Here is a 15,324-nt window from a genome sequence, read left to right as displayed (position 1 = left end):
CTGAGGAGGCTGTAAATTAAACGCATGGTCTAATTCAGTGAACCACAGAATCAAACTCTCAGCTATAAGGACTTGGTAGCTATAACAGATATGAGAGACTTTTAGGACTGTCATAAAAACTTATTTGGTTTCTGACAAATGCCTGAGCTAAGAATTTAAAACCTGAGACTGTACTTTTCTTTCTTTAAGTTCTTCAGTTAAGTTAATTAACAGGCCACTTCAGAGTTTTGAGTTCTTTATGACAATTGTGCTATGCTATGTCCCTATGTCTTGGTTTGCAAGGGCCATACTTTCAATATGCACTTTATTTCAGTTGACCATGGGTAGTAATTTAAGTAACTCTGCCATGGAATGCTGTGCTTTACTGCTAGTTGTATTAGTTTGCTAGGCCTGCCACAACAAATGCCACACTGGGTAGGTAGCTTAAACTACAGAAATTAATTCTCTCAAAATTCTAGAGGCTAGAAGTCCAAGATCAAAGTGTCAGTGGGTTTGGTTTCTTCTGAGACCTTTCTCCTTGGCTTTCAGATAGCCATCATCTTGCTATGTCCTCACACAGTCATCCCTCTGTGTGTGTTACTTGTGTCCTAATATCCTCTTCGTATGGGACACAAGTCATATTGTATTAGAGTCCACTCTAATGATCCCATTTTAACTTAGTTACCTCTTCAAAGGCCATACCTCTAAATATAGTCACATTTAGAGGTATAGGAGGTTATTTCAACAAATGAGCTTGGGGGGGGGGGGGCACAATTCAGTCCATAACACTAATATCTCATCCTTTAATGATAACCAGGTCCTTACTATTTTCAAATCCAGCCAAATCTGCTAACCAATCTCATATTCCCCTCCTGGAGGGTTTGTTACCTATACTCACTTCTGATACTAAAGTCTATATCAACCAAGAGTCAACTGTAGATTAAAGAAAACACTCTGGTTATTTTAGGTAGAAAATAAGTGACTTAATATGGGGGACTTAGGAGCTTACAACATCATGGGAAGTGTTGAGGTAATAGAAATGACCCATAGAACAATACTGCATAACTGTATGGTCAATGGAACTTCTATTGCAGCTAGAATCAGGAAGTTGGATAATCAGAAGTCACTATGGCAACTGCTGGGCTCCAAGATCATGCCATGTCAGCTCCAGAAATCAGGAAATGACTGCCCTCACTAATGTACCTCTAGAGACATTCTATGGCTGCCAAATCCACATTAGCAAAATGGGAAGCTCAGTTCTGAAATCAAGATCCCTGTAAGTGCATCTGATTGGGAGAACCTGAATTATACCAGAAACTAGCTGCATGGGAATATAGGAGATGGAAGAATGTAGTTTTTAGCTTTCTAGTTAGTGCAGTAGTCAAAGGCCCTCTAGAAAGAGGATGGAACAGAAGCAGAATATGCCATATTTATTACACAAAGCTAGTTATTGCCCTGACCCCAAAACATGGCAACAATAACACAGAAAAAGAGAAGTACAGATGAATTTTGCTTATGAACATAGTTGTAAAAATGTTAAAGGATGTACCAGTAAAGCAAATCCTCCAGGATAGTAAAAAATAATATACTGTGACTAAGTATATACCCACATCCATATACATACAAACACAAGTGTGCACGCAAATTGCAAAGTCTTACGAACACTCTCTTTTTAATTCCTGTTTCATAAGTTCTTGGCATATAGTAGCAGCTCAATGAACAGACAGACCTATTTTGAATTTACGATGATTCTACTATAATTGAAATAATTTCTCCTTATAATTTATAGACTTTATTAAATTTTTATGGAATAATAATCTACATAAAACTATGAAAATATAGTGAAAATTAAAGCATCTGGCATAATCTTCTATTCCCTTGGTGAAATAATATGAAAAAATGACAGGAATCAACAGGCAGAACCAAGTTGAAATATCACTGGAAGGTGCGTGGAGAACTGAAGAAGATGCCGCAGGGATATGGAAAATGCTTTTTAATCCCCAAAGATTTTTTTTTCACCTAGACACTGATTATTAATTTATCTCTGACTCTCAATTAAGTCACATGTTAGACTTCTGAGACTACCTTTAATTAAAAGTGAGTCACCCTAACTGTATAAATTACGGCAAGCGAGTTTGGCTAGTGTATCAGATCTCTGGAGCCCTGCTGCTAATCTGAGGAAATTAAATAGCTCTGCTTCTACTTGTCCCCAAAGTCGGGTTGATGAATCCTTTTCTTTGTGAAAAAGGACAGCAGGGATCAAAAGCTCTGCCTCTCCCCATTTGTAAGTGCTGATAAATCACATGGTGGAGGAAGAGAAAACAGAATGGATAACATACAAAATGGATAAATTTATCCCCAAATAACTTGAAAACGAACTCGGCAAATGATGGTAGCTTTGAATAGAGAAAACAGGAGGCACATACAAAATCTGTTACTCAAGGTATGATAAACGCCCATATTGAGGGTGTATCCAAGATCTCTTGTTCCTTGGCTTACCTTACAGTGCTGGGCTTGCTTGTGAGGACATCAGGAACTTCATACCTGGGTTTCACGGGAGTTTCTTCATTGATTTTAAGCCTGAAAATATTTCCCTCTATACCATAAACTTCAGCCAGAAGAGAAACCTGGGAACAGACACGAGATTAGTTTCAATAGGTTATTACCCCACTGATGGTCGGTTCTACAGTCAAATTGCAATAATTAGAAACTATGTTTGGGGTGCCCGGGTGGCTCAGTCGGTTAAGCATCTGCCTTTGGCTCAGTTCATGATCCCACGGGCCTCGCTGGGAGGGAGTCTGTTTCTCCCTCTGCCCCTCCCCCTGCTTGTGCTCCCTCTCCCTTTCTCTCTCTCTAATAAATAAAAAAAAAATCTTTTAAAAAAAGGAAGCTATGTTTGAATTATTATAGGCCAAATAAACTGGAGAACAATGGGAATTATGAAGGAAAAAGCTCCCCAAACTTTGTATGTACTTGTTTGGCTATACCTGACAGTAGAGCAAGAAATACCTTCTATGTGTTCTATGGCTAGGCAAACATATAATTGTCCATACCAGGACCTTTAAGGATGAAAGAGGTCTCTATTAATAATTATACTGAATGATGGGCATAAACTGAAACTGCTTTTGGAAAGCTGGGACCTATGGCCCTGTATCTATGACAAACTGCAGACATCTTAAGAACTTGGTGTTAAAACTAGGGGCAACTGGATTCCAGCTGAATGAAAGATGAAGGATAACAAGCCACAGAATGGAAAAGAATAAAGAATAAAAGTGGTCACTGGGGTTCCCCAGGATAGATGATTAAGACTTGCTATACTAAAATCAAGGCATTTCCTGTATACCTGGGAATAAGGTCTGGGGAACTTTCTCAGGAGGTTGGGATACTCTCAGCTTTTTTAAGAGGCTGGGGAATTTAGGTAAAATTCTGCCTACAGTGGGACATGGAAGCAACACAGAATTATAGAGAATATAGGATTTAAGAAATAAAACATGAAGACAACAACAAACCTCAAGAGAACAGAAGTGGCTAGCTATAGGTTACAAGATGAGGCATCTAGATCAGAGAAATATGTATTTTTTAATATGCAGTCATCTTTATTATAATTCATATATACATTAAAATCAGACATGAATCTCTAATGAAAAAACATCTAGGATCTCATGGGCTTTTGTTTTCTGTTCACTTATGTAGTTTGAAAATCCAGTTTACTTGAGAATGGTGGAAAAGGCCAAGTAGTATCTTAGTTTCATATGACAAGTTTTCTCCTCATAGGTATTCTTTGGGCATTTTATTTTTATTTTTTATTTTTTTAAAGATTTTACTTACTTATTTAACACAGAGACACAGCGAGAGAGGGAACACAAGCAGGGGGAGTGGGAGAGGGAGAAGCAGGCTTCCCACTGAGCAGGGAGCCTGATGCAGGGCCCAATCCCAGGACCCTGGGATCATGACCTGAGCCAAAGGCAGACACTTAACGACTGAGCCACCCAGGCGCCCCTCTTTGGGCATTTTAATGAACCTGCCCATTTTTCAGTGCCTTTTGCAATTCCTTAGAGATTTCAATGGGCACCTGGCCTACGGAACATTCTATTACTCTACTGACTCTTAAGGTATGGTTCTGGGGCTACGCCTGAGAATTTGCTTTTCTAACCTATTGTTCCCTTTTGATTTACTCTAACAGGCAGTTTTAAAAAGGGGTCAAATGTGCCAAAGCTTCCAAACCTCCATGCTTCTCTTACAGAAATATCATTTACTTTATCATTCACTTTACCAACTCTCCCTTCCAAATAAAGGACCCCAAAATATAAAGTATCACCTGCCAGTGTTAGATGAGGCTCCTCTCCTCTCCCCAAATCAAATTATTTAGGATTCTGAGTGATAGCAAGCCCCTCCAACACAGAGCTACAGTCTTTATCAAAAAAGCTTGATCAGAGAAATATTCTGACAGTTTTCAACCGCTGTGCTGTATAGCAGTGACTGACAGCAAATGCTTTATTAAATCCTTCATGTGATGCCAAATTCTCGTTACACTTGGGTACATGTATTGTCACTGTAACATGTGTTCAATGAAAGGCTAAGCTGGGCAGGCTGTGTGGGCCCTCGTCCAGAACAGGTACAATGTGGTGCAAGTAAGATAGCAAGCAGGGAGACTATCACAGCACTAAAAAAAAAAAAAAAAATGATTTCGCTGGAACTCTGCCTCTTGAAAATATAGGAAAGTAGTCAGGGCCCTTAAGCAGTGACATGACACCTGAGAGTGACCAGGTAAAGAGTACAGTGGCTATGGCTACTTTTACAGATAATTCTTAAGGTAGAGTTATAGTAGAGTAGTAGTGAGCACAGTGTAATTACTTTTTCTAGTTTTATTGAGATATAGACATATAATGTACAAACTTAAGGTGTACATTGTGTTGATTTGATACATATTGCAAGATGATTACCACTATAGCATTAGCTAACAACTGCATTATATCACATAATTACCATTTCCTTTTTGTGATGAGAACATTTAAGATCTACTCTTTTAGCAACTTTCAAGTATATAATAGAGTATTATTAGTTATAATCACTATGCTGTACAGGAGAATCCCCAGGACTTATTTTATGTACAGCTGGAAGTTGATACTCTTTGACCAGCATCATCCTTCCCCCACCCCAATCATACTGTAATTATTCCTTTCATGTCTAACGTTCTTTTGTAAATTTAATTACTTCAAGTGTGTCATCAGAATTCTAAGATTTAAAAATGTGCTCAAATACCAATAAAGCTGAAATTCTGTCAGATTATGTTTTCTCCTAAGTGAGACCTATATTTCCATTGCTCTCTCAAATTCAACTAACAGTTACTTGGCATCTAATATTGGGATGTGCTGTGAAAAAGATGACCAAACTCTTAGAGGGAAATTGCAATTTAGAGACGAAACACGGTAAACATAAAGCATGCTGTAAGTGCTGAGGGAGAAGGACAAGGACAGTGCTGTGGGAGAACAGAGGGAATATTAATGATGACTTGTAAGGAGAGGGGTTCTGGGCTGTCTCTGGAGGAGCAGGCCTTCAGGGACTAGCAGGACTCTGGAGAGGCAAAATGAGCAAGAACATCCTAAGCAGAGGGTACACAGGCTGCCTACATATGATGAACAAATTGCACCTGGTTTCTCTACTCAGAGATCCTCCCAGTTTTAGGAAAATAGCTCTCTTTAAGAACAATATTTTTTAAAACCAAAGATGGGTCTGTCTGTTTTGTTCTTGAGGCTGCAGTCAGGAAAGAATCCTAATTCTATGAGGAGGCAGTTAATAACCCTGCTTTTCCTTTTACCATAATGACCTTTTACAACCAAACACATAAATCAGAGTCAAAGCTCCATTTTGTTTTCATTTTAGCTCAATTAAGCAAATGATTTTTTTTCCAACAGGCAATCCTTTTCAAGGTCGATATTCAGATTCATTCATTATCTCCTACTATTTATTACCTACATAGCTTTCATGTTCCAAGCATATAATCTCCTTAGATATTCATATGCTTTGTTTCTCTGATCTGGCTCATGCTGCTTTTATTGACTTAAAAACATTTTTAAACAGCAACAGATTTTCAGAAGTCCAATAAACAAAGCTACGTGGGTTAAAGACAGTGGGGAGTGGCTCGGAGCCCCTACCTTTGAGCCCTCCCTGAGCTGAGCTCTGAGACACCTCCATGGAGACCTAGGCTCTGTGGCTGACAGTTTAGAAACCACTTCTCTAGGTTTCTCAATTGCCAGTTATTGCTCACTTCTTCCACCAAAACCTTGCTCTTGTCAAAAAGCCGGGACATGAATGTTACACTCTTCTATCTAACACATTAAGAATTTCTCTATATTCCTTTTCTTTTCCTGTCTGGACATTTATGAAAAAGTAATATACAAATAAATGATGGAATCTCTTCTTCCTGTTAGTGATGATTGGAGATGACAATGAAAAGATATGTTAACTTACAGAAGCTAGACTGCGTAAACTAGGAGTTAGTGTGAGTACTTAGATCATAGTAGCAGTTACACTCAAATTGCAGCAAGATGGATTTACGTAAAACAAGTGAAGAAACGTGTAACTGAGCATCTTAAATAAAATATTTAAAAATATTTAAAATATTTAAAATCTGTAAATGTCCATCTACACAGAGAAAATGAGATAGATCCTCAGAGAAAGGAATCCATTTTAGAGGTTCCTTTTAAAGATTTTATTTATTTATTTGAGACAGAGAGAATGAGAGAGCACATGAGAGGGGGGAGGGTCAGAGGGAGAAGCAGATTCCCCGCTGAGCAGGGAGCCCGATGCGGGACTCGATCCCGGGACTCCAGGATCATGACCTGGGCCCAAGGCAGTCGCTTAACCAACTGAGCCACCCAGGCGCCCCAGAGGTTCCTTTTAAGACTACAAGTCTCCATTTGGTTTTTCATAAAGCTTTATTCAGAGGCTCACTTCTCGCAGTCTGGGAAAGAGTATTAATTCTCTTTTCCTATCTGATTTCTTTTATACTTAATAAAAACAAAACCTGTAGTCTGTCATCCATAGATCTAGTTTATTGTTGTTGTTTTTGGCCACATGGGCAAAAATATCAGGTTGTAAAAACCATGGTGGTAGAGACAGACTTGTCTTTGTATTCAAGTAGTGGACTGATCACAATTATATTAAAACAAAACCTGTTATTTACCCAGAACTGGGAATCACAACTAGTAGAGACTGTGATGGAGTTACCAGAACAGCCCTAGAACACATATTAAAATGGCAGTGGGTATTAGGAATGGAAATTATGACCCCGTCAACTTCTCCATGATGGATACAGATCTTGCCTTTCCTCTGGCACCAGGTGTCTTCACTGTACTCTAAGGAACAGTTCATCTAAAAGGCCTACAAGAGTGAGCAAGTTGTTGCTCAAGATCTCCCAGGATTCAGAGGACCATCTAAGAGTTCATTAAATTGCCACAGGGCACTAATTGCCCCTTCCACTGTTGCAGCCAGTTGGTTTACTGCAAGCACTGATTCTCTACAGAGAACGCTGGCAAGTTCACGCTGGTATTAGCCCGTTCCCTAAGGATAATTAGCCTGTCCAGGTGTGCTTCTGGTTGTTTGGCTAGTTCCCAAATTAGCTGCCTGTTCATGGCCACTTCTGCAGAAACACTACTGGCTAACAAGTGGTAGTTCTTCCTCATCTGCTGAGGAGATAGCGGGTTGGGCAAAATCCCATTTTCATCAGGCTTAGAGGCAAAGGCAAGGAGTGACTTAATGGAGGTGCTCAGAGATATCCCTGCATCCTTGGAGATGCTGCCAGAAGTGGAGTCTCTGGTGAAAACTTGCAAACAGGCTGCAAAGGAAAGTAAACATGTTGCTAAAAGGTCATCCATGTTATGAGAAAGCCTCAAAATTGGCAATATAAAGCAGGTCAAAGACATAGGTCTGTTCCAGATAGCCTTGATAGCAGTGCTTTGTAGCTAGACTCAGAGGACAGAATACATTGCTCTGCTCTGAAGTCACAAGACTGGATTTTACCATGTTTCTCAATCCAGGTCAAATTTTCACTGAAGGTAAAAAAAATTGGTAAAAAAAACAAAACAAAACTCTAAAAAGCAGTCAACATTTTACTGTTAGCTTTCTTTTTAGATGTTCTCTTGGAAGTCTCTTTACCAAATATCTACCTGATTATTTTTTCATCAGGAATAGGCAACACACTATAACAGGACCCTGTATAAGAAAACTTAAATGCAGTTTAACCTACAACTGGCTTTTCTTCAAAGCCTAGATGTCCTGAGCTGGAGACAACACACAGGGCCACACTTCAGTTTGTTCTGTAACATGACCGTGTCCCAGGAACATCATGTTTGAGCTGAATTGTGTCTCCCCCAAACTCTAAATTCGTATTTTGAAGCACTGCCCCTCAGTATGATGGTATCTGGAGATGGGGCCTTTGGGAAGTGATTAGGTTTAGATAAGATCATGAGGGTGGGGTTATGATGGGATTAGTGCCCTTAGAAAAAGAAACCAGAGATTTAGCTCTCTCTCCACTATCTGAAAATATAATAAGAAGATGATAGTCTATAAGCCAGGAAAAGGGTCCCCAAAGACACCTTGATTTTGGATTTCCCAGACTCTAGAACTATGGTAAATCAGTAACTGTTGTTTAAGATACCCAGTCTATGGTATTTTGTTATGGGAACCTGAGCTAAGACAATGTTGAATGAAGCTTGGTTCTGTTTCCTGGTTACTTATATTGGGGGAAGGGGCTTGAGAAGAAGATTTCAAAAATTAACAGATCTTGAGAACAAAGTTACTGCTTTAAGAGATGTAATGGTGTGGCGGCAGGCAGAGACCCTAAGAATGCTGGGTTTGTCAGAATCTGCTGAATCCGTGAAATCTGAGAACTACAGCTGTGAGCTGAATATGATCCTCTTAGACTTTGGACTCTCTCTCTCTGAACCTGAAGTAAAAAGCTGTCATTCTGAATAAGTAGATATGTGCAGCTTGTTTTAAATCTCCAGACCACACCTATACCATGTCCTAACATGAAATCTCCCATGAAACACCCATTTCGTCCCAGAAACCACCTCAAATGGAGGCTGCTTGTCTATACAGTGAGCTGGATACAAGGTTCAGACAACTTTAGAGATTAATGTCCGGGTCCTCGTTGTCTCTACCAGACTGACAGAGGACATAAACTCCTGAGTCTCTCTTAGTCATCTCAACTCCAAGTGACAAGAAAGTCCAGAATTTCAGGGTGATCCCCTAAACATATATATTTGCCTGAGATCAGAGCATGCAGATTCTCTATGCAGCCCCAATATTTCTAATACCTGAACATGAAGTCTGTTCCAAGGGGTCCTCAAAGTTCTCAGTCCTGGGAGCCATGTTACTGACATCCTGGATAACCTGCCCTTGCTTGTTGGGCTTCTCAACTCCCTTCTGAGCCATGTGCTACCTTCTGCTGAGATTCTGTGGGTCCTCCTGGACTGTGGCTTCTTTTCCTTGGGAGGCATCTAGATCTGGTGGACTCTGGTTCTGGCACCTGACCTGAACAGCATTGTCTCTCACGTTTTCAGGCTCCAAAGAGGGATGTGTATAGAGAACTGATCTACAGTTTTGTAAAAGGTTGTGTGTGGGGATCTACCACTAACTGCACTGGTATCAAGGTGCATGGACATTTGCATTCTGGCCCACAGAGTGCTTTTGCCTCATTTACTTTGCTTCACCATGAGTCTTCATGACAGTGGATATTCAGATGCTCAATATACTGAGGCTCCCCAAGGATGGAAAGTGATTCTTGCCCTGACTATGGGATAGCTACAACTCTCTGGGTTTAGACACACTGGAGACAGGAATGAAAATGAGCAAATGACAAAAACAAAAACAAAAACAAAAAACCCCCAAAACAAAAAACATAAAACAAAACAAAACAAAAAAATAAAGGAAAAAGAAAGGAAGGTACCTGACATCTGGTGGCAGGCTTAATGACTATGACTCTTGGAAGGTTCCTAGTGGACTCCTTGCATTTCCTGGAGCCAACTGCTTCTGTTGACTATGAATACAGAGGTTTGGCTGGGTGTCAGGCTATTAGACCACATGCAAATGGCAGGTGGCTCCCCAGGAAGGAAATCAGTGCTACTCCATGTTTTCCCATGAATAGCTATCAAACTATGCTAAAAAAAAATGATTAGTATAGACATGGATCAGTTGTAGAGGACCTATGACTTTGGGCGGGGGGGAGTACCATGAACTAAGAACTCAGAGGCATCAAAGATGCCAAGCAAGGGGGCAAATGCCTCCAGAAAAAAAAAAGGTGGTATAAAAGCAGCACTACGTTTCAGAGAAAGGTTAACCATCCCATCTGTGTAGTTAAGAGACATGAACTAAGTATACTGCTACCACAATATACCCTTAAGTAACCAGAAGTTGGGGACAGGGGACAGGGATAGAGAACACAGAACTGTTGACATGATTTTAGCCCTTATTTTGAATTCAGGCAAGAAAAGTATGTTAGAAAACTCCACATCTACGAAATAGCTAAATTTTCTAAAATTTGTAAGGAAGGTAGCCTTCCTCAGTGTGCAACTGATCCTCCTGTCTGGGAATAAAGTTGGAACCCTTTGCTAAATTAAAGGTCTTACAAATGTTATAGAGAACCCCCTGCTGTGGAGAAGTTTTTATTGTCTTCCCTGAAGTGGTTCCTCAGTGCAGCACCATGGGGTGAGAACTATGCCACAGGGAGATCTCTCACAACTTTGCAGGAAAAGGGGGGATTTCTTCTCAGTCACCTGTTAGGGAACCTAGACTGCATGGCTTTAAGTATGTCTTTTAGTTACATGAACTACCAATTAAGTCATATTGGTTTGAGAGGCCTTAGAAGCATCTGAAGCTTCTAAGAAGACAGGGAGGCTCTGGAAGTGAGGGTCAGGCTAGGAGCATGGGTACCTGTGCACGGTCACACTTCCTGGCTCAGCCCATATAGCACTTCCTCTGTGACTGGCCCATTCGAAGTAGCATGATGACTTGACAAGTGAGAAAAAGTACTTAATATACTGCTCTAATCCTTTCAGTATGTAATAACTAGGGTGATCTGCTAGTGAAGCAGTTTAGGAGATGGAACATTTGTGACTTAGGTTTTCAACTATATAGTCCCTTGTTCCCCTGGCCCACCCACATTTTGAGGTTTGGACAGTCACTGAATCTGTACCTTGCTCAGGCTGCACGCTCAAGTGCACACTGTCTAATAGTAACAGAACATGGGTACTTGATAGAGTTGACAGATGCAGGTGAAAACTCTGATTACCAGCTGCATGACTTTGAGCAGGTGACTTTCTAGTCACTTTTCTGTATTATGAGGACGAATTAAAAGGAAATAACATTTGTAAAACATCTAAGAAAGCATGTGATACACAATCTATAAGTTAACACTCACATTACTGTTAAAGTAGTATTCATGTATATAACATTGCTTTATCTACATTAGTGTAGATAATGTTACATTATTACTGTAGATGACATTACTTCCCTAACGAAGTTTATTTTTGAAGCATACGTAGTTTTAATTAGCCTTTGTGGAAATTTACTTCATTCAAACCCAACTTAATATAGAAACAAATAATTCTCTGTAGGAAATACTTCTCTCTCACCTTGGTTGTTTCACTGATGATTTGGAACTTGGTGCTGTCTTTGCCTATTGTGGCTGAGTCTAGTGATGCCTGATAGGTGGCTCTCCTGGAGAGCTGCTGTTTCTGACGCCTGCCGATATACAGAATACAAATACCTGAGAATTATTTGTGACTGTCAGCATCCAAAAGACTATATTATCATGTGGAAGTCATTAAACTTCACTATGATGGTAAATGAACTGGGTCCAGGCAGTATTAGTACTCTAATAAAGTATTAACAGGAGTACTTTGTTATTACAGTGCCAATAAAATTAATACTAATAAGAATAATACGAATGAAATTGTTCAACATAGCACTGCCCAAGGATGGCATTTTGTCCACTTTATTGAGAAGGTGGGGCAGTTTTCATAGATGACATTTATTAGCTTGTTAATTTTCCTTCCTCTTTCCATGAAATGTACACTTCAATAGAAACTCAATAAATTCTAATGGAAATCCAATATAATCCAATGACTTAACAAAATGACCAAGAGTTTCCTATAGAATTCCCTCTAAGGTACCTATTCAGAATTTAGGTGATCTGATTTTCTTCCTTTAGAGTAGTGTGAATTAATTAGAAAGTTGTAACATAGGATACAATTTTTGGTGGTTTCAGGTTTAGGATCACGGAAAGACACTCAACAGAAAGATTTTGAAGAAATTTTTTTTTGAAGCTCTGGGGAAATAGGTAATCTTATATAGTGGTGATGGGAGTACAAAACAGTACAATCCCTATGGGGGAGGGGGCCTCTGGTAATAGGTATAATTTTAAATGTGTCTATTCTTTGATGCAGTAATACCATTCCTGGAAATTAATCCTATAAATACACTTGTAGGTGTAGGAAATGACATATGTATAGCTTTTCATTATGGCATGATTTTATAGCTAAAAGATTAAAAACTCAAGGATCTACCAATAGGAAGGAGACTGAATAAATCATAGTACATACTACACAGCTATAAATAGAGAGGGCAATCTCTATATACTCATGCAGAGCTCTTCAGAATAAACTATAAAGCAGGAAAAAAAGGACACAACAGCATATATAGGAAGCTACTTGGTATAAGAAAGGCAGTGATATAAGAATGTATGTATTTACAAAAAGAAATACTGGGAGGATAAATAAGAAATTAATAAATCTGGTTACTTAGAGGGACAAGATGTGGAATGGGGTGATAGGGGACAGGCATGGGAGTAACACTTTTCAAAGTATATCTTTTTATATTATTTGATTTCTGAAACCTGTAAAAGTATTATCTATTCAAATACATAAACACTTTTAAAATAAAATATGTATTTATTGAGAAATTTAAATAAGACAAAGTAAGTGTATAAAGGTGAATGTCTCCTGTCTGATGAATTTCTTAATGATTACATTTCCTAATTGACCCTTTCCTTAAAAAGCCTATAAACATTGCAATATTGAAATGTTTTGATCTAGGTAATACATTTCCTCTCCTTACCTGTAGAAAGCAATCTTGCTGCAATCTTTGAAAATGTTTTTATCCACAGCTTCATCTTCAACACTAAATAAAAAGACATTTTAAGAAACATATTTTCTACAAGGTCTGTGAATCCAATTTTTGTTCCTGCTCTAACTATAGCATGAACACAGGTAATAAACTTCTGCAATGCAAAACTGTGTCATGGCCATAACATAACACGATAGCCGCTGTGCTGCAGAATAACATCTTTTTGTAAATCACACAAGATAAACAACAAAACATCAAGTTCTGGGATTACTCTGAAAGCACTGGAAAAAGAGTATTGTCACTTACAAGGAAGAGTTCTTTTAAAATAATGGCTGAAGGCTATGACTACAACAATAAAATCAGAAGCAAAAACACACAAAAAACCCAAATGAAAAAAAAAATCTACCCACTTATTTATTCAATAAAATGTTTTCAGAATATTCCTACTGAGTGCTGGGCTCTAAGGAAGATATGAAGAGATGTGTCTGAGCTTCCTACAAGAGCCTAACCAACAAGCACAAATCAACCTGACAAATGCTTTAACAGAGGTATATGCAAGGAGGAGAATAATAGAAACAGATGTAGAAGGAAAATTTTTTGCTTTTTAAGATGATGCTGGCAATTAGGAGCCAATGCTTTCTAAAACCAAGTTCCCAGAACAGCTGTTTCTGGAATAGAACATGAATAAGATACATGCATATTGCTACTAGAGAATATGTATTTAAATTAGCGTCCAGTGGCACCTGGCTGGATTAGTCAGTCCATGCAGCATCTTGATCTCGGGGTTCTGAGTTCGAGAGCCCCGTGTTGGGTATAGAAATTTCTTAAAAATAAAATCTTTAAAAAATAAATTAGCCTCCGTATGATTAAAACAACCATAGGCTGTAAGGAGGGGGAAACACACTGGCCTTCAAGCAGACATGTTGCTGAATACAGCTGTAGTCAGCATGTCTATGAATATGTAGGAAACTATGATTGAACACAAATTTCAAGATATTAAGAAAACAAGCCCACACAGATACACTTGGCTGTACTAAATTATTTTCTTGGAAGTCATCAAATCCTTCACTGATGCAGTCTTTGTCACTGTTTCTTTTAATCAACTGTGCAAAGATTAGAGAAATTTGCAGTCTTTGCTTTCTAGCTTTGAAGAATGAGCTCTGTAATAATATAGGAAGATGGGGGTACAGCTGAACATGGAAAGCAACATGCTTGAAATTCTCATGTTACAGTTCTGATCACAACTCTTCAACTGTTTTGTGAACCATCCTGAAAGTATTTTGAGGGGCTATTAATATCAACTAATTCCCTGGGGAATTGAGAAAAAATGATAAAGTACATAAATATGAAACATGCAAATAAGAGGCCATTCAAACAATCAGTAAAACCTTCAAAACCAGAATGTTGCTTTCAGCTACTATCTATCCCCTGCTGTCTGGATTCAGTCCCTGCAGGACCACCACTGGGCCTTTACCTGATTTCCTCTTTCCCAGCAGCTTCCATGGCTTCCCAGTCAATCCGACTGACTTTCAGCGCTCAGGGCAAGGCCAAGGGCAGTCTTTTTTAAAACGCCGATTGGACGTTTTTCTAAATTACAACCAGGACTTCACCACTGTCAGGTCCTGGGAAACGGAGTCCTCTCCAGGTCCTTAAGGAGTAGCAAATCTGCACTTACTACTGGGTTTTCCAGGCCCAAACTTGCGTTTCGAGGGATTTAGTTGGCCACTTTTTCTTGGTTACGAGCGCCCGACGAAGAACTGCTTTCATTAGAAACCAACACTCTTTGCAGTGGAGGGGGCGTGTGCTCAAAGAGCCCTAGAGGATAAAAGTCAAGAGCGTGAGAACCAGGAAGTACCGAGACCGCTTGCCTGACCCAGGCCAAATTTCTGCAGGTTTATCTCAGGGACCGTGACGCCACAGGTACTGAAAACTGACCCACTCTTTCAGTTTTTAATAGAAAGTGCTGGCCGGCTCTGTGCTGAAGGTTGATGTTCCCCGGTCAAATTCTGCAGCATCATACTTTTCAGGGCTAGAACGGTCTTTATAAAGGGCATATCTACTACAGTCCAAACAGTTCAGTAAGTGCTTATACTCTACCACTGCCAAATTCCAGTCTTTGCTTAAATATCTCCAGAAAACCGAGAACTCACTACTACACGCCAAACAGGCGGACTTACGGCTTTCCCAGACTTCTGGCCCCAGCGACTGACTTTGATC

General features: G+C 39.4%; 1 protein-coding gene and 1 pseudogene across 1 annotated transcript in view; both read right to left on the bottom strand.

The window, feature by feature from the left end:
* GANC (glucosidase alpha, neutral C) overlaps positions 1–6,289 on the bottom strand; it is a 60,933-nt gene extending 54,644 nt beyond the window's left edge. Inside the window, exons 1-2 of the mRNA XM_021695743.1 lie at positions 6,248–6,289; positions 2,479–2,606 (exon numbers count right to left, since the gene is read on the bottom strand). Coding sequence (XP_021551418.1) covers positions 2,479–2,606; positions 6,248–6,289 — 170 coding nt within the window. The remainder of the gene's footprint in view (positions 1–2,478; positions 2,607–6,247) is intronic.
* A 1,097-nt stretch (positions 6,290–7,386) lies between these two features.
* Positions 7,387–14,610, bottom strand: LOC110585431 (annotated as a pseudogene).
* Positions 14,611–15,324: the final 714 nt, after the last annotated feature.

The sequence above is a fragment of the Neomonachus schauinslandi genome, chromosome 9 (assembly GCF_002201575.2).
Source record: "Neomonachus schauinslandi chromosome 9, ASM220157v2, whole genome shotgun sequence".
NCBI classification, from domain to species: domain Eukaryota; kingdom Metazoa; phylum Chordata; class Mammalia; order Carnivora; family Phocidae; genus Neomonachus; species Neomonachus schauinslandi.
The sequence above is the reverse complement of the archived record's forward strand: the minus strand, read 5'-3'. Positions and strand labels throughout refer to the sequence as shown.